This window comes from Spinacia oleracea, chromosome 6, assembly GCF_020520425.1.
Source record: "Spinacia oleracea cultivar Varoflay chromosome 6, BTI_SOV_V1, whole genome shotgun sequence".
Lineage (NCBI taxonomy): Eukaryota > Viridiplantae > Streptophyta > Magnoliopsida > Caryophyllales > Amaranthaceae > Spinacia > Spinacia oleracea.
Genome location: NC_079492.1, coordinates 150042265 through 150068298, shown reverse-complemented (window position 1 = coordinate 150068298; position 26034 = coordinate 150042265). Strand labels below are relative to the sequence as shown.

The following is a 26034-nucleotide window of genomic DNA, read 5'->3' as shown; positions in this document are numbered from 1 at the left end:
TCATCTTAATATATATTTTCAAAATACTAATATTTTTTAAAGTTTTTATAATATGCAGTTAAAGATATTGGCGGTCGAAGTTGTGCATTGACAAGCGTTTTCAGTCAAAACAGTGCGAGTATTAAGGGACGGAGGGAGTATAAATTAAAAACTATATCAAAGTTATGACCATGCATGTTGCGTCCTCGAACCCTTAAACCAGGATGTGTCGTCCCTAGACCCCAACTAGATGATCGGACAACGAGGCCCATGTGGTAGATTGTTCGAAGGAGATCGACTTGACTGATTCAAATCATATTCTAACACAAAAGATAATCACTTTATTGTAAGGCCGGACGGCCCGGACCATAATAACATAATCACTTATTATGCTACATCATCATCATATACTTATAGTCCTAAAAGATAATTTTATATGTACAACCAGTTGCAACGTATATATACTCTGTGTAACATTATTTGTTTCAAAGGTAATTTTCTATATAATGCGACAACCCGATTATTGAACTTTGTACAAATACATATGCAACAAAAATACTACTCCGTATTACGATCTACTCCCTCCGTCCTTTAATACTCGACCTGTTTTGACTTTTTGCATTATTCACATAATTTACTTTGACCCTATTTTATTTGTAGTATATGATAACAAATGTTAGTATATAATATATTGTTGGCTTCATATTGATATATATTTTCAAAATATTAAAAAATTTATAAGTTTTTTATAATACGTAGTTAAAGAAATTGATGGTCAAAGTTGTGCATTAGCAAGCTTATCCGGCCAAAACAGGTCGAATGGGACGGAGAGAGTATGCACTTTAGCTTGTAATTTATTATTTATGATCGAGCACATGGATACAAATAATAGCCTTTGTCATACCTTACATTATATGATTTACGGTTCTTTTGTTATATATGTTCATGAAGATATAGATTATAGACCCAAATTCAGTTTACAAAAACATTTCTACAATAATTTAGCACTAATTTTGTAATTAAGGATCAGAGGATATCTAACTTTGTACTTTTCATGGTTAATTAAAAACAAAATTGATCGAATTAACAATAATAAGGGTGGGGAATCGTAATCTTGAGAGATATATACTGACAGAAAATATAAACTTATGTATAAATACATGGATTCAACGGTGGTGTTGCTTGGATATTGTACAAGATTCAGAGAACTGTATTTGTATATGGTTTAGGGAAGACAAAGTCTGTTATTTATTAATTAAAAGAAATTAATAATTAATGAAGGTTTCTTTTTATAATCATGAGCTGACCGACAGTGTCAATGTGTCATGACTCATGAAACCATGCATATGATCACTTGTTCAATTTAACCCTCTAGACATGGGAGGTTCTTCTACCGATGTCATTTAAAGTCAAGCCTCTAATAAGTTTTATGAAACTATTAATTAATTACATAAGTTAAAAATATACTATTTTCGTTCCATAATGATGTTTCAATTTTCACTTTTCATGTTTATCAATACATATTGTATCATTCATATCTCTAATTATACATTAGCCAAAAATATACGGAGTAATATTTGATATTATCAAAGTATTCATTGAGACGAATCAAACAAAATCACACATGAATACGTTTTTTTCTTATGATTGTAAATAATTTAGAAGATTCTCTTCTATTGCGAATAGTATCAAAATTTTAAATTGGAACATCATAGTGGAACGGAGAGACTACTATTGCGAATAGTATATAGTATGTTGGTGACATATATACTGATTAAATGCATATATACTCGGTAAGATGTTGAATTTAAACTTTGACCCATCATGATTTTTTGGCCAAGAACTGCCATCGTCTCTAGGCTAACTAGTTTTGCATGCAACATTGAGATTTAGTTAAAGTTCTCAATGATGGTAGTCCATCATTTTACATTGTTGTCTTTGTGGCTCTCTCGTTTCACTTTCATTTTCAGAAGGGAGGAGAATCGGGGATAAATGGAATATTCCTTAAAATGCACTTGGTTTATTGAGAGGACTCAACTTTAAGCCTCGTGCCAAGGAGTACATTGATTACAAGATTGCATTATTCTACCTTAGGGATTTGGCTTATGTCTTTTTTGGAAATAAAAATATAATTTCCTCTCTAAATTCTCTATTGAAGTTGAGTATCGCACTAATCGATTCATATGAAACTAATCAACATGGGAAACCTAGGTACTTAAGTACATAACTACATACGATATACCAAGCTATAAACTAGATTGTTGAGTGCTTCATACTCCCTCCGTCCCGGAATACTCGAACCGGTTTGACCGGCACAGAGTTTAACGAACTTGAATTGACTTATTTAATTTAATAGATAGTAGTTGATAGTGGGGTATTATTTTAATGTATTTAGTGGGAGGTGGGTTAAGAGGTGGGGTTGGGGGAGAGTAGGGGTTGAATTTTTAATTATTTTTTGTATGGAGTAGGGAGTAGGTGGGTTAATAAGGGTGGAGTGAGAAATAATATAATATTGTTAGAATATTTCCATTTTTAGAAACAGGTCAAGTATTAAGGGACGGCCCGATAAGGAAAACAGGTCAAGTATTCCGTGACGGAGGGAGTACAAGTTAATGTAGTATTAATAAATGCTTTAATTACCCCTATTCATATCTAATTTTAGGAGTAATAATCTCTTTTAATCATTACCACATTACTTAATATAAATATGTAAATCCCACATGCAATAATAATTGACAATTTTCCCAACAAGGAACAAAACAACAAAAGAAATAAAATAACATAAAAAAAAGAAATATATATATAAAAAAAACATGTAGAGAGAAAAACGGCGAAAAAACCGAGAGGCGGCAAGAAGCAATGCCATGTTGTCTTGTCCACGATTATTTTCTAGGCCATTGGCTTAATGCCTTAATACCATAGATTACTTAATCACAAGGGTTTGAAATGAATCGTATGGTTAATGAAAAAGTTAGAGAATTGAAGGGTTATTTTGTACGTAGTATATAGATAATGTGATATTCTACTTGCTCCGTATTAAAATATTGGGCGATGATATAGGTCGCAAGTTGCGACAATATTTTGTTGTCGCAATCTTACGTGTCGGCATTTCATTGGTACAAATAAGCACCATGTAGGCTGTGTCATCAATTTATTTTTACTATCAATTCAATATTTTTACTATGAAATTATATAAATAAGGCAATCAATACAAAGAAGGAAACAAATATTTATTAGCTCATCTAGTGGCAAGGTGGGATACTCGTGATAATTCTGAATATGTTTGTATTGGTGTTTTTCCCCAAAGTATCACAACTTTGGCGGAAATTGATTTGAGCTAATAAAATGCCCGTGCTATCTTCCCTTCAAAAAAAAAAAAAAAAAACAAATATTTATTACATTCATAGTAAATATATATTTCCTTTCATCTCATAAATTACACATTAAAATATTAAAAATTATAATTTAATAATATATTTTTGTGCAATTAAAAAAATACATCTATTTAATTTAAAAATACATCAATTTAGTCACGCACCATTATCATCATCCCATCTAGAGAAGAAGAAGAAGAACCCAGTAAACCAATAAAGACAAATCATTTTCCTAATTTTTTATTTTCTAATGTACGGTTAACCTTGGTAACGTGTATCACTGTATGGAACGATCATTACATTTACTAATTGGTTAACCTTATGAAATGTACAATCATTACAGGCTTCCTTGCATTATGAAGTGTACAACAATTTTATAACATGTAACTTTCTAATGTACGGTTAACCTTGGTAGCCTGTAATGATTGCATGTAATCGCATAGGTTGCCTCTCATTGAAATAAACTTCTGTCAAGTGTCAATAGTCGCATAGGTTAAGATTATATGACCTATTGCCTGTAATGATTTACTAATCTAAGTATAAATTAGTAAATGTATTTTTTATTTTAATTTCCTATATCATATTATTCATATAAATAATTAAAAGTATTTTTTCTAATTTTCTATACAAATTAGAATTATTTTTCTGAAATAAAAAATTATATTATTCAATTTGTAAATTAGAATATTAAGATATTCCTACCTTTTTTATGACATGTATAATAGGTCATATAATCTAAATATTTTAGTTTCCAAATACATTTATGACACATAGGCGTGCCATGTCACCACTGTAACACGGCTTAAAGGTCCCATGTTGCGACCTTTATCATTTCCGTAGAATATTTACACCGTTTAGACTTTTGTACTATTTACATAATTTACTTTGACCCTATTTTATTTCTAGTATATAAAAATAAATATTACGGAGTAGTATATATTCCGTAATATATGATTGACTTCATCTTAATATATATATTTTTAAAATATTAATATATTGTATAAATTTTTATATTATGTAGTTAAATATGTTGATGGGTTAAGTTATAAAATCAAAAGTGTGTTCTGTACGGGGTGTCCTACCGGCACCACCTGGTACCGGCAGAACTCCCCGTATGTAAACTTAACCTGCAGGTAATCTGGTCATCTTAGGTAAATATCCTCTACCGGCATTATTTGCAAGACCCCTTCCGGCATTATCATGAATACAACCAACCAAGGGTCACTATCAACAGGTCGCTATCTAACCACAAGGGATCTACCCGATCGTACCCTTGGATTGGTCTATATAAGGAGCACCTCATTTATTGCTATGAGGTACACAAACACTTAAACACACTTCTTTCTTACTCTCTAATCATCTCTTAATCATCTCTTAATCTCTCAGTAATCTTACTTAAGCATCGGAGGGGATCCTCGAACCACCCCCGAGGCTAGTTAATCCATTCTGTTATCGGCACTCTCGACAGGAATCCAGTATTCCATAGTCAGCTGTTTTCATTCTACACCCGGAACATGTTCAATTTAAATAGTGCGATTATTCCGAGAGTGAGTAGTAAAAAAAATATGGTACGAATCATAATTTTCATGCATGGAATTGCCGGACAGAATATTCGGAAGTAACGTCAGCAAAATTGGATTAATTGTGTCGGAAAACGGTGCGCACATGATTGCCGGGAGGCTGCTGCCAGAGGGTTGGATCCTCCTCCAAAAGTTGAGATTTTTTTTGTTTACAATTATAGGTTAAAACAAAACTAAGGCTTAGTTTTGTTTGACATATTTGACTTATTTTAGATAAAATAAATTTAGAAAGGTTTCATTAATGTAAATTTAGAGATAATAAGTTTTTTTTCAAACATTTTCACACACAAATAAGTTTATTTCAGATAAAATAGGTTCAGATAATATAAATTCAAACAAAATAAAATCGAACAGACAGAGCCTAAGTGAAATTATATCCCAAAACATTCTGCACATTCTGGCTTTCTCATGCGCCGTTTAAAATCGTATTTTATCCATCTTAAGACATTGGGAAAGAGGACTCGGTCATCAACTCATTGTCCTGATGTCCCTAAGGTCCAGATAGTAGGAACGTTTGACTAGACTCAATCCATGTCGTAGGCCTGTTATGAGAAATGTCGAATCTGTTTCGACCATTATATTCCTAACATTCCGACGTACTAGTAGTCCACCTAAGAGCATCAATGCATGTCGAAGCTTCCGCTCTACCCGCAGTTTCCCCCCTTGTCAAAGATGTGTGTTCTCACGTTTGTATTACCCGCCCAGCCCCATCATGCATGCCCTTTTAGTTCGTTTATCCCACGAGTCATACACTTATAAAACAACGTTAGTAGCTAGAAAGATCTTGGTTGGGTACGGTCCTAAGTTCCTAACTGAACCTATTGAAAACCCGGCCCGGGTGTTGAGTTGGCTCCTTGCATGTGCGATTTTCTCGGCTCATTTATGAGAAGCAAACCAACTTCTATGACAATTTTAGACGTTCAAGTGTTATAGCCAGGAACCTATCTCGACGGGGGCCAACAATTTCATTCTTTTTTGTAGTATTTAACTATATATTTTATAAAAATAGCCAATTAAAATTAATAAAGAAAATAAGAAATTTTCTTAATTAGAAATGGTAAATAATACAGTAAAATTAATAAAGAAAATAAGAATTTTTTTTAAAGACAAACAATTTTGTAAGTATCATTTGGGAAATAAATGATGAAGGAAATAATCTTTGAAAGAAAGAAGAAAAGAAAATGGGAAAAGAAAGAAGAAAAGTGAAATGTGTATCAGGGAATTGAACCATATCATTGACTTTCCACAAGAAAACCCTTGTTCTCAGTCATTATCAGAGGACCTTATCTCATTGTCTTTATTCACTAGAAATATTTTTTTTAAAAAAAAAGATATAATAAAAGTTAGGATAGTCTTCTCTCAAGACCATATCCTAACTTGTCTAAAGATAAAGTAAGAAAATTTACTATCTATGTATAGGTCAATTTCTTGGTGCGTTTGTATGCGATGATCTAAAGCATGCAGCAACATAATCTGCTGCGAGATTGGCTTCCCTATAAATGTAGCGAGAAGAAATACTATCAAAATTATTCAAAAGCTGCTTGATATCATTCATTAATACATGTATCTTCCACGGGCATTGAGTTTTTCCCTGCAAAATGTTTATGATTAATAAATTATCACCCTCAATGAAAACATGTTGTATATTTTTTTTTTTCGATGGCTAAGAGAAAACTATTACGAAGAGTTGTTGCTTCAGCAAGAAGTGGAGAGGAGTTTCCAAGATTGTAGATTCGACTAACACTATTATTTCCTAGGTGGTATCTAATTACTACACCGGTTGTTCCAGAGTTGTTACAAACTGACCCATCAAAGTTAATTTTCACAATACCAGGGGTCGGAGGTATCCAATCAACTTGCGTGGTACGTGGAAACTTTGAAGAGCATTATTATTAACATTAACATCTAATGAATCAAGATGTGTACGCATATTCCATTTTGTAAAGATCCTAAAAGCTCTGTTGTATATTTGCACCGATGAGACAGGAGATTGTCTGAAAAAGTGAGCATTACGTGTTTTCCAAATACTCCAAATAGAAGTTATGATCTTTTTAGCTGGTATGGTCATATTGTTACGGAGTTCACGAAAAAGAGTAAGAACAGAAGAAGATCGAAGATGAGTGTCAAGCCATCGAACTGAGGCGTTTGCATCCCAATATTCTCTAACAAACGGACAATGAAAAAATTGATGGTCTTAATTGTGTTTCTCTTGGAGTAGCACAGAAAGGACAACTATTATTAATGTTTATATGATGATATGAGAAGTTATCCCGGGTAGAGAGACCGTTATGTAATAATTGCCAAACAAAAATTTTTAACGCTGGAGCAATATTTACTAGAAATATAGATACATCAAGACTTGTTGATTTATGATAGGAGTCGGTGTCCCTTTGGACCACAAAGCAGCTTCGCCTCTGGCATTCTAGCATGATCTCGTCTTTAGTTGAATTTTGAACACTTTTTTTATTTGTACTGGAGATAATGTTGATGGTAATTTTCACTCCTCAAACGTTTGTAATACAAAGTATATAATATAATAGGGGATGTTTAGTTCGAACAAGGTAAATGAAATGAAAAAACAAAGGGAAAGAGGAAAATAGAAAGAAAACCCATTTAATATAATAGCTAGTTTAATTTGGGGACATTTTTAGATTTTTCACCTCTTATATTTCTCTTACATTTGCTCCACCAAACATTTCATCTCTCATATGTGTCGCCACCACCACCACCTCTTCCCAATTGACGATGTCTCCCCTATCTTATTTTGCCGCCGGCCACTCTCCGATTTTTCCGCCATTTTTCTCTTTCTATCGATATTTTGTTTCTCTATGTTTCGCCATCACCATTTAAGGACAGGTTTGGGACTTTGTCGATAATGAGAACTACAGATCTGGATTTTTCATGTCCGAATTTGACCAACTAAAACGATAATTAATAATGAAAATGTATTTTCGTTCTAACTCTTAATTTTTCTAAAACATAATTATTTATTTTTCTTCTAATATTCTATATTGTCGGGTATAATATGACCAGAAAAATATATGGAAAGAATCAAAAATAATATAATTTTACAAAAAAAATTTAAAAAATTCCTAAAACTCTTAACCTACATAATGACTTAGCAAAAAAAACTACAATAGTAAAAGAAATTTCGTTGTATCATTATACGTCAATACCTCCATACCCGTACAACTTATTTACATAATTTATTTAAAAATAATATAAAAAAATTATATGTGTCACTTCAGAATTATTTTTGCACATTTTTACTACCAAAATCGGATAAATGCTAAGAATCAATTAATTATTAATTTCACATGCAATAGTGGATTAGAAAAAAAAATGTGAATGAGAGATATCTAATAAATCAAAATCATACTTCTATCATAACAACTCCAAATAAATATCTATACTGAATAAAATGTTTCTTTGAAGAAATTGGAATATATGTAATCAAATATTTTATGTTTTTGTTAGATGACTAATTTATTAGAAAAAATATAGTTTCATGAATATATATAATTTTTTTCCCTTGTTATTTCAATAATTTTTATGGAGATGGTACCTGTAAAATTTAACAATACTTATATAAATATTTTTAATCAAAACCACAATTCTAGTACCAATAACCTCAAAAGTCAAGTCAAGAGAGTAGTAGCTTTCAAACAAATTGTATCTCATGTGTTTCACATTTTTTTATTTGTATCTTATCAATTTTATTTCATTAAAAATATTTTGTATTTGTATCTTATCAATTTTATTTCATTAAAAATATTTTTTATTTATAAATTATTGTTTACGAGTAATTAATAATATTTCGTAAACAAAAGTAGTAACACCTATGTTATACATGTCATAACCTAATTAAATAATTATTAATTATACACAACAAACTTACTCATCCCAAATTATATTAAAATCAATATCATAATAATATTAATAGAGTGATACTAAGGGTACATAATGTTAACCTTAAAACCGAGTTGGAATTTGGTTGTTAGAGTTTTGCTTTGTGATAATGCAATTGCGGCTGAGAGTTGTATTTGTTTTGCAGGTACAATATATATCCGAGTAGCTTTGAGAGGGGGAGAGCTGATGGAGGTTGACGGTGAGGACGGGATGTCATAGACATCTTCCTGAAGGAAGATCGAATGGTTCCTCGGTACAATCACCCGTGCCTTCTGCGAATAGTTGGGGGATATTGTTCAGCTTGAACAACAAATTCTCCAACTATTTCAGGACTTTCCAGGGGTACCGGTCGGTCACCAGACAGACTGCGAGAGCCGATTAGTGGGGTTATATTTCAGTATGTCAACTACTTACCCAGAGTTGGTAGAGATACTTGATCGGATCGTAGTTTACGATCCTGACCTGTTTTGAACTGATGATTGATTAGAGATTTTCCAACTACTATTTGTGTTTTTCATGTGTTGTTTTTAATTTTGTAAAAAATAGAAATATGAAAACAAAAATCAATTTCCTCATTCCTATTGATCAATAATCCAAATACATTTGTGTTAAATTCAGAATACAAGAGACTGATCCAAGTATATTGTATTACTTTCCGTGAATGATTGGGCAATGTCTTTACGTATACAAACGGTGCAATGAATATTGTTCGGATAACGATGGTGCAGTATAATTTGTAAATAAACGTGTATCATTTATATAGTGTAGACAAAAAATAACCAACTTTTTTTTTAATTAAAAAAAGAAGCTGGGTGTAGACATTTTGTTATAGGAATTTATCTGTTTTTTTTTTTATTTTAATTGAGGGATTTTATCCTTTATTTTAAAAAGTTGTTAAAATCATACAATCTTTAACGGTACCCGTTTTCTATAAGATTTGTTTTTTTTGTTTTTTTATAATTAATTGAGTATTATAAAATTAGGGAGAAAGGGAGAGGGAGAAAGAGAGAAACAAGCGGTTATATTCTTATTCTTCATCCACATCATATGTACACATACATACATTATATAGGATAAGGATGTCGAGGGTATAATGGGCATCCACAATACAATATATTTATAACACTCCCCCTTGGATGTCCATTATCTAAAACAATACAATGGAACTATAATGTACATGATCGAGATGATGCCTCATTAAAAACCTTTCTAAGAAAACCCTGTGGGATAAAAACTTAGTGAAGGAAAAAAGAGTACAACACTCATCATAATACGCTTGGGATGTTGCCTCGTTAAAAACCTTACCAGGAAAACCCAATGGGACAAAACCACGGTTAAGGGAAAAAGAGTGCAACGCGTATTTTCTCCCCCTGATGAATACATCACTTGAGATCTTCTAGTTCAATAAATCTAATACCGTTGATAACTTTCCAAATGTAGCAACATGAAGCTCCTTGGAAATTGATTCTCCACAATTTGAGTCGAATTTTCAAACGTTCACTTGTATGCACTAGGTGAGTATTTATATCACCAACCTTTTGAAAATAATATCTGGAATAATAATATACTTTCTTGTACATAATATTACAAAATGTATCCTTTCACATTGGACATATATAAACCTTCTTCTGGAGGTCATAAGTAGTAGTAATCATCAATGTTGATCAAAATTTCTCTAGTCATACTTTCATGACAATGTATGATAAATTATAATCACTGTCCAACTTAGGGTATAATATAATTTATGGTTCTTCTAGACCATAAAATAAAACTCAATGTAAGGACATTACATACTCTTATCTTAAAATTTTGTCGATCATCATTCACCGCAATCGATAATTCGGTAGTTCACGTTTTGGTATACTTTTCACTGTTAATGGTTTCTTTTTAATTTGTTGACAGTGCTATTTGATTTACTGTCATAATTTGTTGATAAGTGTTATTTAATCTATTGATAGTGCCTTAATATGATGTTCATTTATCCAGTTATATATGTTTCAAAACTATTATGATGTCGTATATGAATATGCATCCAAAGAATGGTAAGACGAATTTGCAACTTTATGAATATTATAAGAGGAGTTTCTTACTCCAATGGGCGGATAGTTGCGAAAGAAGTATATATATAATGTTGATTTAATAGCATGTTATGAATCATGCAAATAAGAAGAGTTCATGAAGAACTTATACATAATGTTCTTAACATCTAGCCCTTTAAGTTTTGCATATCAATATCACAAAATTGATGAGATATTATCAAACTCTTAAAGAGTTTTTCGATCGAACTGTCGTCTCAACCAGTAGTTTGAGTACTTCAGAATTATGAAATATACATATTAGTTTATTCACGGAAGAATTCTTGTACAAATATGAGTTGATTCAAAATTTTAAGATAAGAGTATGTAATGTCCTTACATTGAGTTTTATTTTATGGTCCAGAAGAACCATAAATTATACTTCCTCCGTCTTTTAATACTCGCAACGTTTGGACTTTTGCCACTATTCATATAATCTACTTTGACTATTCTTAGTGCTTTTTATATAAGATAAAACATAGTCATGTGGGATCTTGTTAGATTCGTCTCAATGTATATTTTCAAAATATGAACTTTTTATAATTTTTGCATAAAGAGAATTTAAGATATAAATGATCAAAGTTGTGCATTGGCATGCGTGAAACTAACAAACGTTGCGAGTATTAAAAGACGGAGGAAGTATGATTTTTTATTTTAATTCAAAAATTAACTTGATTCTATATATCATTTGACCGCCAAATATCAAGAAGAAATTAAAAACCTTGCAACTACCTCTTGAAATATTTGGCTAGGTACAAATAAAAGGTCAAGATATGTATCACAACTAGCTACCTTGTTTTTTTTTTTTTAAAAAAAAGATCTAGAAAAATTATATGAAATAAAGGAGAAAGAAAAAATTGTTTTAAAAAATATCTAGGCGGGAATTTTTTTGCTAAGAAAGTAACACATGTATTTCGGAATATTTAATGGTGATTACTTTAATATATAGTAAAATGATTATTGTGATATGAGTTTGACCTTATATTTTTGAAAATTATTACGTATACCCGAGTGTACTGTGCACGTAGGGGTATATATATATATATATATTTTTTTTTTGATTCATTAGGGGAAAGAAATTCCAAAGAAGCAGAACAGACAACAAGAACAGAAACTAAGCTATAACAAAAAGAAAGTTAGTTGTGCAGGAATGAGTCGTGGCAAGGCAATGCCTCGAATGTCCTCATCTCGATTATATAAGCCAAGAGGGGAGGGTTATTTTTGTAATCACGCTAGGTAGTTGTTGCGCCTTTAAAGCTGAAATAATGGCACTACACAGGGGCTTAGAATTAGCTAACAGTCTATGCATACACAAACTTCTGGTTCAGTTGGACAATATGTACGTCATGTGTACAAGCTATTCAAAGTTCAAATCCAAGCAGCGGAGAATGCTCTCACATCATTGAATCCTGTTGCTCCTTAATCAATGGTAGTCAGTGGGAGGTCTATGTTTCTCATGTGTATAGAGAAGGAAACAGAGCGGCGGATTGGCTCGCCAACCTGGGAGTGACTCACCCTCATGGAATTGTGATCCTAGAGGAGATACCTTCAGCCCTTCGTAGTATTATAGACTAGCCTTATATGCACGCTATGCGTGCGATAAATAAAAACTAAAAATTGTGTTATATCACAATAAATAATATGTTAGAAAATTTGTTCAAAATGCTCATATGAATAAAAATTAGCTATAATAATCTCTAGATAAAAAAAGAATTTACATGGTGAAACAATGTAATACATGTACTATATGACGAAAAAATCTAAATTGTAGTACTAACGTACAGAAAATGACATAAAGATGAATCCTATATTTCAGAAATTAATGGAATTATGTGTTTTGCATTGATGTTAATCACATAATATATACTACTTACATTGCTTGATTGAAGATTGATTTGTAGGAGTATATTTGACAACTAATATACAGGAGTATAATTAGCTAGCTAATATAGGTAATTATTTGTCGTGATTGATTACATAATAAAAAAAATATTACTAATATAGGTAATTATTTGACGTGATTTATTAACATAATAAAATCAAAGATTATATAGCTAATATAGGTAATTATTTGCCGTGAAAAAGACTAATTAATCAATTTTTTAAAATAATAATAATCAGATTTTCAATAATAGGTAAGAGTGAAATCCGAAGAGTATTTTAGTTTTTTACATGGGGACACCAAAAGCGTGATTACAAAAACGCCATGTCCAATAAGAGACATGTCCGATAAAACACTATTAACATGACCCTAAGTCCCTAACGGCCTAACCCTATGTCTATTAGACTGTACAATTATTATCCAATAACTATAATTGTACAGTCCAATAAAGACCATGTCCAATAACCATAATTATACAGTCCAATAAACGCCATATCCAACAAAAGAGATATCCGATAAAAACCTTATTAACATGACCGTAACGGCCTAACCCTATGTCCGATAAATACATAGGGTTTTTCAGATCAATTGCTCCGTCAATTTACTCCGCTGGATTTCCGAACCCCTTTGTAAGGCCATGGAAAACTGTTCATCAGCAACAATTGAAGATCTTAAATTCTCCAACTATTTCAGGACTTTCCAGGGGTACCGGTCGGTCACCAGACAGACTACGAGAGTCTATCAAAGGGTTTATATTTTAGTATGCCAACTACTTACCCAGAGTTTACCCAGAGTTGGTATGGAGACTTGATCGGATCGTAGTTTACGATCCGTTCCTGTTTTAGACCGATGATTGATTAGAGATTTTCCAACTATTATTTGTGTTTTTCATATGTTGGTTTTTAATTTTGTAAAAAATAGGAAAATGAAAACAAAAAATCATATTACTCATTCCTATTGATCAATAATCCAAATACATTTGTGTTAAATTCGGAATATACGAGAGTGATCCAAGTATATTGTATTACTTTCTGTAAATGATTGGGCAATGCTTTTGCGTATACAAACGGTGCAATGAATATTGTTCGGATAACAACGGTGCAATACAATTTGTAAATAAACGGGTATCATTAATATAGTGTAGACAAAAAAATAACCAACTTTTTCTTTTCAATTCAAAAAAGAAGCTAGGTGTAGACATTTTGTTATAGGGATTTAATTATCTGTTTTTTTTTTAATTGAGGGATTTTATCCTTTATTTAAAAAAGTTTTTAAAATCATACCATCTTGAACGGTACGCGTTTCTATAAGAATTGTTACTTTGTTTTTTTTATAATTAATTGAGGATTTTTATTTTAATTCAAAAATTAACTTGATTTTATTTATCATTTGACCGCCAAATATCAAGAAGAAATTAAAAACCTTGCAACTGCCTCTTCAAATATTTGGCTAGGTACAAATAAAAGGTCAAGATATGTATCACAACTACCTTGTTTTTTTTAAAAATGCAGAAAAATTATATGAAATAAAGGAGAAAGAAAAAATTGTTAAAACAAAAAATTTAGGCGGGAATTTTTTTGCTAAGAAAGTAACACGTGTATTTCGGAAAATCTTATGGTGATTACTTTATTATATAGTAAAATGGTTATTGTGATATGAGTTTGACCTTATATTTTTGAAAATTATTACGTACACCCGGGTGCACCGTGCACCTAGGGGTATTTTAAAGTTTTTTTTTTTTATTCATTAGGGGAAAGAAATTCCAAAGAAGCAGACAAAACAACAAGAATAGAAACTAAGCTATAACAAAAAGAAAGTTAGCTGTGGAGGAATGAGTCGTGGGAAGGCTACACCTCGAATGTCCTCATCTAAAATACTACGAAGGGCATAAGATATCTCCTCTAGGATCACAATTCCATGAGGGTGAGTCACTCCCAGGTTGGCAATCAGCCAATCCGCCGCTCTGTTTCCTTTTCTATACACATGAGAAACATGGACCTCCCATTGACTACCATTGATTAAGGAGCGACATGAATCAATGATGTGAGAGCATTCTCCGCTGCTTGGATCTGAACTTTGAATAGCTGGTACACATGACATATTGTCCAAATGAACCAGAAGTTTGTGTATGCATAGACTGTTAGCTAATTCTAAGCCCGTGTGTAGTGCCATTATTTCATCTTTAAAGGTGCAACAACTACCTAGGGGTATTTTTATGCCCATTAGTGGTTCCTATATTGTCTACAATATTGTCTCTGTCCTTGTCCAATAAACGCCATGTCCAATGAAAGAGATGTCCGATAAAACCCTATTTATATGACCCTAAGTCCCTAACGGCCTAACCCTATGTCTATTGGACTGTCCATTAACCATAATTGTACCGTCCAATAAATGTCATGTCCAATAATCATAATTATACAGTCCAATAAACGCTATGTCCAATAACCATAATTGTACCGGCCAATAAACGCCATGTTAATAAGATAGATGTCCGATAAAACCCTATTGACATGACCCTAACGGCCTAACCCCATGCCTATTGGACTATCCGATAACCATAATTGTTCAGGTCCTACCTAACTCCAGACTATAAATACATAGGGTTTTTCAAATCAATTGCTACGTCAATTTCCTCCGCTGGATTTCCGAACCCCGCCATGGAAAACTGTTCATCAGCAACAACAATTGAAGATCTTGTCGACAAGTTATTGATTGAGATTTTTGTTCGCCTTCCCTGTTATGAATCTGTAATTACCTCCAAATTTGTATCTAAACGTTGGTTATCTCTGCTATCAAACCCTAAGTTTGTGATTCAATTCCTCAATCACAAGAACAATCTGCGGAAAAAACTCCCTTTACAGCAGCAACAGCTTCCATGGAGCTTTCTGTGCACAACGCAACTGAAAACCATAACCAATGATGATGAATCCCCAAATCATAAGGTATTCAACTCTCCTAAATTCTCCCTGAATTTCCTTCCTTTTCAATTTAAAGTTGTTTCGACATTCAAGGACTTGGTGTTAGTGTTATGCTTGAGAGAAGATGGTATTAATAATAATCATAGTCATAATTACATAATATGTAACCCATTTACAAAGCAATGGGTTGTTCTTCCCCCAACTCCATCCCCAATTAATCACGCCCTTTCCTGGGCTGCTTTGATTTGTGAAGATCCTAATTATAATGAAGTTGAAGAACGCATCGATTACAGGTTTAGGGTTGTGGTACTTCATCCTAAACCTAATATTCTCTACACCAAAGAAGACGACCCTTTCAGCATTCTAAACTTGATGGTTTTCTGTTCTGAGGATTATCAATGGAAAAATGCCAATCTTAGAATTCCATTGACTCTGCGTAAATGCAGTTGCAGTTGCAGTTTTAGTTGTTGTGGTTACACTGAGCGTTTGCATTTTGAAGGTGTGGTTTGTAAAGGAATGGTTTGTCTTTGCCATAATCTGTATTTTGGGATGTTTGATCCATTCAAGGTTACTACTACTCCTACTACAATTGAAGCCATACTTCTACCATTACCAGATTCACGAGGAAGACTGCTTGAATGTGGAGGGAGATTGATTTCAGTCTATGACAAATCTAAACCGATTTATAGTGATGATAATAAAAAGGGCATGGTTGTGACAATTCATTACATTGAGCTTGATCTCAATCAATTTATTGAGAATACTAATAATGATCTGTTGTTACCAGGTTTGTGGAAGGGGATCAGAAATAGGTGTGTTGATAATTCTGGATCAATTTCAGTAATGGGTAGAACTCGTAGGATCGGATTACACCCTTGCAATACGCAATTGTTTTATATGTCAACTGGTGGGAATAAGAATAAGTTGGTTTTGTGTGATAAAAGGTCATCTTGTGTGAAGATTTTAGGCGAATTGCATCCAGATTGTTTAGATTCTTCCAAGATAATTGAGCTTCAATACTGGCCTACGCCTGTTCCGGTTCCTACATTCCCCAGATGACTATGTAAGTGTTTAATGCTTTCACTTTCATCCTACTATCTACTACTTTAATTTACAGTTGCTAAATCACCCTGTTTTTGTTTCTGGTCTTTGTTATTGTTGGAATAATCTGTTTGTTTATTCAGGTTGTTTATCACATTTGCTGGTACTGCTTTAGTACTGCACAATGGTAGTATTGTTATTGTGTTTCCAACTGTTATTGTTGCTCTGCCAGCATAAGTATGTACATGTTAACCACATCAGTATTTCACTTAAAAAGCTCGTTTGGTAGCCGGACATAAATGGTGTCAATGGAAATGAATTTGTAAGGAAAATCAATATCCATTCTCGTGGTAAATGTTAGTTCACTTGAAATCAATGTTTTTTCTTCATAAATTTCCATGGACTTATGATGTGTTTCTTGCCAAATAACACTTAGTTTTATTCTCATTCTCACCCTTTATTATCGACTAGACAACTACCAAACGGGGCCGTAAGGGTTTCACTGAAATCACATAGACAAAATTTCAATAACAAGTTCTTTGAGTCACTTATGGTTTAACTGTTTAAGGATTCCGATAACTGGTCATGTTGAGACTTGAGCGTAGGCCTTTTATGGGTTAGGTTTGTTAGGGAATGATTTGTGTTTGCCATAATAGATATTCCGGGATGTTAATTCGATCCATTTCTATGTTAATCAATCCTAATCAATATCAAACCTAATCAATTCCGGGAATTAATCCAGTTGGTAAATTCCGGGATGTTAATCAATTCAGTTGGTAAAATTTTAATTTAGGAGTAACGTTACTCCTAAATTAAAATTTTAGAATGTGGAGGGAGATTGATTTCAATCAAACCAACCCCTAATACTTTTTTGGGATGTACTGTTTAAGGATCAAAAGGGTATTGTTGTACAACTTGTACTTAATTAAAGCTTTTATTCATAATGTCACTCCTGTTTTTGTTTTTGGTTCTTGCCATTCAATTTCTATTACTTCAGATTAGAAGAAATCTGTTTATATATTCAGATTCTGTTTATGGGTGGGTGGTTATTATTGACTTCTTTCTATGTTTTCCAACTGTTATTGTTGATCATACTCCTATGTGTTTTACAAAATCTATCTTGCACTGGTACATAGGCACATTTCGAGGTGTGTTGTTCAATAGAATGTAGAATGGTGGTTATAACAATATTTTAGTTGTGTTATTTGAATCATCTAGAGTAGAGTTTGTTAATCAATGCAATGGCAAAGAAGAAAACACGAGACCAATAACATACCTACTTCATCCCACATTTTTAATCTTAGCTGGTTGTATGTTACATCTAGTCTAGCAAAAAATGTCGAAGTTCAGCCACATAAACTGAACCATTCTGACCTAATTTTATGTTTTTTAGAACATCATAATCCAAAACCAAAAATCTTTGATGCTGCAGAACATAATTCAAGAGAAACATCTGAGAAAAATTAGCAAAAAAGCCTCCTTTTCTTTACTGTAAAAGTGACTGACTCACTGGTATTGACAATATACATTCTACTAACTACGGAGTACTCCGTAAATAATACGGAGTACGAAGTAAGAGTACATTTTCATACTCCGTAGCATCAGAGACTGAGAGGCAAGGTATTGCAGATTTGCAGCAATCATACTCTTAAAGATGGCCGTGGGCCTGGCCGACATGAGGCCCGACCTGACCCGACACAAAAGCATAGCCCGGAACGAAGTCATGGGCCGTGGATCGGGCCTGAATTGCATATTTTTTGGGGAAAAGCACGAGAAGGCACATCACGATTTGACTAGACCCGACAAAGCACATTGACTTTAGTAAAATTAGGCTTAGGTCAGCCTGATCCAGGCCGACTTGAGGGCCCCTGGGCCTGGGACGGGCCTTATATAGAGTGTGTTTAGTGTGGACTTGGCCCGTTTAGGCCTACGGCCCATGGGATCGACTGAAGCCCGGCCCACAACCATCTTTATATACTCTCTATCTGGTGAGTAAATTCAAAAATTTGATATGAATCAAACTTTGTTAGTAGTACTTCTTAATTACTCCGTACTATTTTATTTTTTAATAGAGTTGAATTCACGTAGCTCTTATTTCCTTCATCTCGTGGTGTGTTATCAAAACTTATTGTAATTATAAATTGTACATAGGTGACGAACTTTTATCTTTTCTGAACTTATCTAAACTTTTTTTTTTAAATAATTGGAAATAAGGTGAGTCACACACCATTTTTGAACTTTGAGAAAATACTAAATACGTTAGACATACTCGAACCCATTCATGAACTTTAGAGCCGAGCCAAAAGATAGTTCAAACTTGGAGTTTTAAGATCTTTAGGGTTACAGAAGTTGTACAATAAACACCAAGTGATCGAAAGTTCATAATCCAAGAGAAACAAACAAGGCAATACAACCATCGATCGATAAAAGAACATCTTATACTTCCTCCGTCTTTTAATACTCGCAACGTTTGTTAGTTTCACGCATGCCAATGCTTAACTTTGATCATTTATATCTTAAATTCTCTTTATGCAAAAATTATAAAAAGTTGATATTTTGAAAATACACATTGAGACGAATCTAACAAGATTCCACATTACTATGTTTTATCTTATATAAAAAGCACTAAGAATAGTCAAAGTAGATTATATGAATAGTGGCAAAAGTCCAAACGTTGCGAGTATTAAAAGACGGAGAAAGTACTACTTAGACCGCAGTACGTACGAAGTATTGTTTTTCACAGATAACGCTTCAAGTAATCATTCATTCGTGTGTATTCAACCTCGGGATAGAGTTTGGAAGCTTCTTCATCATCTGGTACCTCAAAATTAGTAAGACAACCTTCATAATAAATGTGGTAAAAATGTCCAATTCCCACTTGGTGTGCATATTCTCCATCTGAATATTCATATCAAATGTTAAACAATTATCAAATGTATACAACAAACTTAATCATCCCAATTTTATTAAATATCGGGATAATGTCAATAGAATATAGTAAGTGTATACTTGTAATTGTACGTAGTAGTGTATGATATTACTATTTACGAAGTATATGAGTGAAGTTATTATGTGATAATGTCATTGTGTCCTTTCTTGCAGTGAATTCAGTTCAGCATGATTGTAGCAAACATATCAACATAGATTATCATTTTATTAAGGAGAGTAGAGATTAAGTCCCCTATTGAGTTATAAGTAGCCGACATCTTTATGAAAAGTTTGTCGGGTCAACATTTTGAGTTTTTAAGAACTAACTTGCACGTGGTCCCCCTGCACAGATTAAGAGGTGTAATAGAGGATACTAAGAATATACTCGTAATTGTATCAGTACAAACTTTTATATAAAACGGTCTTACACAAAAGACATACCACATTGATGTCGTATAAGTTAAGCAATTGAACCAATTAGTTAAGCACTTGAACTAATTAGTTAAAAACTGAAACCAATTAGTTAAGAAATGAAAATAATTAGTTAACCAATTAAAGTGGTATTTCCGATAAGGCGGTCTTACACAAAATTGTCAGTGTACTAGTATACAATGTTATTATTATATGTACGAGTCCCAAACACCCGTATTAGGATAAGCCGTATTATAAATTCACAAGTGTAATGGTAAATTGATAATCTTACCTTTCATAGGGGCAAGAAAATCCTTTGCGGAGATGGTGTGTTTGTTAAGCTCCTTTCCTGTGAGTTTCTCCCACGTCTCAACCAACTCCCTTTGAGACAATATATTTTCAGAAGGTCTGATGTTAATTGTCTTGTTTAAAGTACGAGGGTCGTCTATAGTTTTGATAGTGTATGTTGCAACATCTTCTTCGTCCATGAAGCATGCTATCATACAATTAAGTTTAGATCATCAAATTTACTACTAATAGTCTAATACTAGTACTACATATATTTACTACGGAGTACATTACACTATGTGTCTCATTTAATCTGAACTATTTAGTAATGTGATTGATTGAATCGGTAAAATTTGGATTATACACCCGGGTGTGAACATTGTTTACTGTGCCCTGTGATGAACACTTATTGGACACCTAATTAATACTACCTCCGTTTCAAAAAGATCTTTACACTTACTATTTGCACGGACTTCGGTGCAATGTTTGACCGTTAATATATCCTATTCTGTATGGCAAAAAATTATAAAAATTTGATATTTTTAAAATACATTTTGAGACAAATCTAACAAGATATCTTATGATAATTTTTTATAGATGTAATAGTGAGAATTTAGGGTCAAAGTTTTGATTTTTGGGCACATTTTTCAAAGCGTAAAAAACTTTATGAAACAGAGGTAGTATGAAGTATGTAGTATGATTTCAATGTACACGTACAAGTAGAATATTTTACCATATGTTCTTTGATTTGAATTACTACCTCCGTCTCTTAAAGTTCTTTACACTTACTATTCACACGGACTCTGGTGCAATATTTAACCAATAATATATCTAATTCCGTATGTGATTTTTTTTTTATAAAAAGTTGATATTCTGAAAATACATATCGAGACCAATCTAACAAGATCTTACATGATAACATTTTGATGTATATAATAGTGAGAATTTACGGTCAAAGTTTTCATACTTTGGACACATATTTCAAGGCGTAAAGAACTTTTAAGAACGGAGGTAGTATATATGTTTTTTGAATTTGAACTATATGTTCATTTAAAAACAAGGTGCACAGTGAACATTGTGCACCTGAGTGCATAATTCACATTTTACTAAATCACAACCGGAGATAATTACTCCCTCCTTCTCAACGGAGATAATTACTCGACCCAGTTTGACTTTTTGCACTATTCACATAATTCACTTTGACCCTATTTTGTTTCTAGTATATGAAAACAAATGTTAGTATATAATATATTGTTGGCTTCATCTTAATATATATTTTCAAAATATTAATATTTTTATAAGTTTTTATAATTTGTAGTTAAAGAAATTGATAATCAAAGTTGTACATTGACAAACGTGTCCGATCAAAACAGGTCGAGTATTAAGGGACGGATGGAGTATGATTTATGAGTAAGAGGTTGAATAGAAAGTACCTTTGACATTGCCATCTCCATATAGAAAAACATCTTCCTTGGGAGGAAGAAGACCGGTCATTTGAGAAAGGTTGCCCACAAAATAGCCAGCAAAACAATTAGCAATTACATAAGTGTATGGGATTTGAGCTTCTTCAATTGCTTTTCTCACAATCATTTTCTCATCAAATGTAACTCTTCCTGGCTCAAGTGCATGTCCCATTTTTGCTGGGTCCATGCCAAACTCTGATGGCAAGAAACGCTACAAATACATTCATACATATATGTAACATCATTTGCACCATTAATTGTTACTCCCTTCGTTCTTTTTTATTCTTTATATTTAATATCATGCACGCAAATTTAAGTCATTAGTCGTTATATGAGTGAGACATGAATGAATTTGCACCTATTGTTGCTCAAGTAGTACATATTACTAATTACTTGTACATGTAACATGTTAAAAGAAGGAAATAATAGCACACAAGCTAATTGGAGTAATCCCTAATAGGATTGGATATACGAAGTACTGTATAATTTACTAATGTCAGTTTGGTAGCTGGTAATAAATGGGGGAACAAGAATAAATTTAAGTGTCATTTGGTAAGTGGTGTTTTTCTTCATAAATTTTCTCATCATAATGTCTGTGGTAATAAAACTTATCTCAAAATGGTGTAATCTTCATAAATTTACATTTTCACCCAATACCACTTCTCAAATGACAATAGATACGGAGTAGTAATGAAAATTTACGAAGAAAAAATAGATCATTTTGAGTGAACTAGTATTACCGTGAGAAAAAATATATTGTACATGCCAACGTCGTTACTCCTTGGTTACTTTTAAGGGCATTTTATATAAAAGAACCAACCTATGATTTTGCCAAACATACTTTAAACAATCACTAGTCAAACATATCTTAAAACAATCAATAGTCAAATAATCAACATAAACATTCAATATAAACAACTAGTAAGATTGGTTTTGACCGGTTTCATATTCATCGTCGCCTAAACATGAGAGGTTCATCCAACAATCAATTAAGACCCCTTGATGTACTAGATTACAACTTTTAATTTGGTTTGTATCGACTATTAAAGCTCGTGTCGCATGTTAAAAGGAGGGTAATTTTGTAGCCCATCACCTAGCTAGATTAGTGCCATTTGGAACGGAATAAATTTGGGAAAATCATAGTCCATGTGAGGTTTCTCCTTATGTTTTGTCGGACGCTTTGTCCCTAGATTAATAAATTGGCACTAATTTTCCTTTTAAAAAAAAAAAAGCTCGTTTTAATAGTTTGTGTTTGTGTGCAGTGTAAGGTTTTTAATGACTCAATAGTTTATGTATGGTGTTGTAAGTTGTTTCAATTAATGTATGTTGATTGGAAAAAAATACTCCATTTAAGAAAAAAAAAAAAGTTGAAAAAAGAAACAAAACAAAAAACAAACAATAATTGATTCTCAAAAGGTCAAAAATAAAAATAGTTGAAAAAGAAACAAAAAAAATAAAAAGACAATAATCGATTCTCAAACAAGGACTTAAATAAAGAACATTATCGCATAATATACTAGGTTTTTTGTTTTATTCATAACCATGATGGTCATGGATTGTACCACTGTCAAGTGTCAACCATTTCCTCAATAAATCAATAACTAATACTACTATATTTTTGATATATTACGAATTATGAGCAAATTTTGATTCATTAGGCGCATTTGCGTGTAAAATCTGCAGTGGATAATGGTGTTACTCCCACTCTCCACCCTCTCGAGCCCGATTAGATTTAGGGTTTTTTCTGTTTTTCTTTCTTTAATTTCATCCAATGTCAAAAAAAAAAAAAAAAAAAATCAAATTAAAACATGAACAGATCATACGTATATACCTTGACATTTCCAGCCTCCTTAATAGCCTCAACAAGCTTAAGTTGCAACAAAATGTTATGGCTTCTAAAATGAACACCAGACATAGTCGAGATCACGACGTCGACTAGCTTCACCGCCTCGACGAGGCTCTCGTGATCGGAGAACGAGCCCTCGACGAGGCGGGCCCCCTCCATCTTGAAGGATAGGAGCATTTGAAGCTTATCAATGTCTAACCCAATTTCCCTTCTCATGAGAATATAGGTTTCATGGCCTTGTGCTAAACATGCCTTAACAATTCTCTTTCCTATGTAACCTGTTCCTCCTACAATAAGCACCTTAGTCTTTGCCATTTGATTCTCTCTACTACACTAATTTTGTGGCCTCAAAAAAGAAAAAAATAACTAATTTTGTGGGCTTTTTTATGCTTGTAATATTCTTATTTTCCTCCCATGAGGTTTATAAAGGGTAGAGTTTGGGGGTTTCAACTAGAGGTTGGTGGAGTTTTTTTTTTTTTTTTAATATATATTTCCTCCCTTTCGGAAATATGCACCATTTGTTTTTTATACTATTCAAATTACGACTTTGACCATTTTTTGTGATTCGTACCTCAGGAAATTTTAGTCATTTGGGGTCATATTAGATTCATATCGATATATATTTTCTAAATATTATTTTTTTATAATTTTTACTTGCACACGATTTAAGACATTAAGAGTAGGGTTAGAGCCTTAGAGGAGTAAAACTCAACTATGGTGCGACATTTTCGAAACAGAAGAAGTATTTTATTTTAACAAATGAGTTTAAAAGCAGTATAAATTACAAACGGGGAAGAGGTGAACTTTGAATAAAATTTAATGGAGTTGGTAGTGAATAGTGATGTGAATTAGGAATTGGGTTGCCTAGAGTATAAGAAAAAAATTGGTGGACGTAGTTACTCCAATTTGTACCTATAAGCGTAAGATGAAGAAAGGTTACCAAACTTATGGAGTATAAGAGAATTTGGAAATTGAAAATAATTCCCTTTTTTATAAAGAAAATACTTTATTAAGTTTTGATTTTTGATTAAGTGTGATTCTTTTAAGATGAAATGAATTATATCTTGGATTGAACTGAAGTGAACTAAAATTCAACAAAAGAAAAACATGGCGTAAATCAATACAATTATACAGTAAGACAATGAAATAAAGGGACACAATAGGAAAAGCGCTCCTCATAAACAATATGACAATGATAGGAAATGGATACATTAAGATTTTCAATCATGATTTCATGGTTACTTTTATGATTATGTTCCTGAAAAGCTATCTTCTTTTGAAGGATAATAATAATAATAATAATAATAATAATAATAATAATAATAATAATAATAATAGTTCACTTGATCTTTGTAGCTTGTTAAGCTTGTAACATTTTGGTGTTTTCCCATAATAATAATCAGGGCCGGCCCTAGACATAGGCGAGGAGTGCGCCCGCCTAGGGCCCAAGGCCGAAAGGGGGCCCAATCTTCCAACTGAACCACTATAATTCTGTACATATAGCAAAACACGCATGTTTGTACTTGATACGGTAATGTGGCGTAGTGGTTGTTGCTTTATAGTTGCATGCATGCATCGCGGGTTCGAGCATCAATCGCAGAATTTTAGCTTTTTAGCCTTTTAATTTCTCTGTGTTTTTTTTAAAATGTACTTTTTTTTTTTTACTTTTTATTCTTTTAGCTTTTAATTTCTTTGTGTTTTTTTTTTAAAATCGAAATTTCTTTGTGTCTCTTGCCAAGAAGATAAATGTGTCTCGTTTTTTATTTCTTTGTATTTTTTCTTTTCATGGAAATTTGTTTGGGTTTCTTATCTAGAAGATAAGTCTGTCTCATTTTTTATCTGGATATCTTCTATTGATCTATATTCTTTTTTTAATGAGTTATTTTCAATATTATAAAACTAACAAAAATATCAAAATATATACTAGTAGTAAATATTTGTTTTGAATAAAATATTGTGATTACATTAGTTGTTGATTCAAGCTTAATAAGACAGTGTTAATAAAATAGACTCAAATAGTATATGATTAAATTGATTGTAGAAGTAAAATACGAAGTATAAATATTTAGCATACCTTTTTTTTTTGTACGGAGTAATTAGTACTTCGTACTTCTTCTTCTTCTTTATTTATTTTTTTCAGAATCTTAGTTCCTATTATTTGGTTGATTAACGTAATTATACATAGTATTGGAAAATAAATTAAAATTTAACGAAATTCACTAGCTAATTCTTAATAGTAGATTTTTTTTAAAGAAGGGGGCCTTTTCTTCTTGTTTCGCCTAGGGCCCATAAAATGTCAGGACCGGCCCTGATAATAATAATAATAATAATAATAATAAT

At 32.4% G+C, this 26034-nt stretch overlaps 2 protein-coding genes across 4 annotated transcripts; one reads left to right on the top strand and one right to left on the bottom strand.

The window, feature by feature from the left end:
- The first annotated feature begins 15401 nt into the window (after positions 1–15401).
- On the top strand, positions 15402–21899 carry LOC110801328 (uncharacterized). Of its 3 annotated transcripts, none has more exons than XM_022006675.2 (2): positions 15402–16780; positions 18388–18845. In XM_022006675.2, exon 1 carries the CDS (start codon positions 15457–15459, stop codon positions 16774–16776), a length of 1320 nt encoding a protein of 439 aa, XP_021862367.2. In that variant the 5' UTR covers positions 15402–15456; the 3' UTR covers positions 16777–16780; positions 18388–18845. The 3 variants fall into 3 exon arrangements, with proteins under 3 accessions (XP_021862367.2, XP_056686813.1, XP_021862368.2); XM_056830835.1 differs by having other exon boundaries at positions 16902–18845; XM_022006676.2 differs by lacking the exon at positions 18388–18845 and adding an exon at positions 21759–21899 and having other exon boundaries at positions 15403–16780.
- On the bottom strand, positions 19046–24105 carry LOC110801329 (isoflavone reductase homolog). Its single transcript, XM_056830836.1, has 4 exons — positions 23680–24105; positions 21819–22059; positions 20390–20593; positions 19046–19656 (listed from the first exon to the last, which is right to left on the bottom strand). The coding sequence occupies exons 1-4, from the start codon at positions 24007–24009 to the stop codon at positions 19496–19498; spliced, it is 936 nt and encodes a 311-aa protein (XP_056686814.1). The 5' UTR covers positions 24010–24105; the 3' UTR covers positions 19046–19495.
- Between the last annotated feature and the right edge of the window lie 1929 nt (positions 24106–26034).

Excerpts from the sequence above, each read along its gene's own strand:
- LOC110801328 (XM_022006676.2), top strand. The coding sequence starts at position 15,457 with ATGGAAAACTGTTCATCAGCAACAACAATTGAAGATCTTGTCGACAAG.
- LOC110801329 (XM_056830836.1), bottom strand. The coding sequence starts at position 24,009 with ATGGCAAAGACTAAGGTGCTTATTGTAGGAGGAACAGGTTACATAGGA. Across the intron at positions 20,594-21,818 it reads TGGAGATGGCAATGTCAAAG|CATGCTTCATGGACGAAGAA; the intron begins GTACTTTCTATT and ends ATTGTATGATAG. Across the intron at positions 19,657-20,389 it reads TTTTCTTGCCCCTATGAAAG|ATGGAGAATATGCACACCAA; the intron begins GTAAGATTATCA and ends ATGAATATTCAG.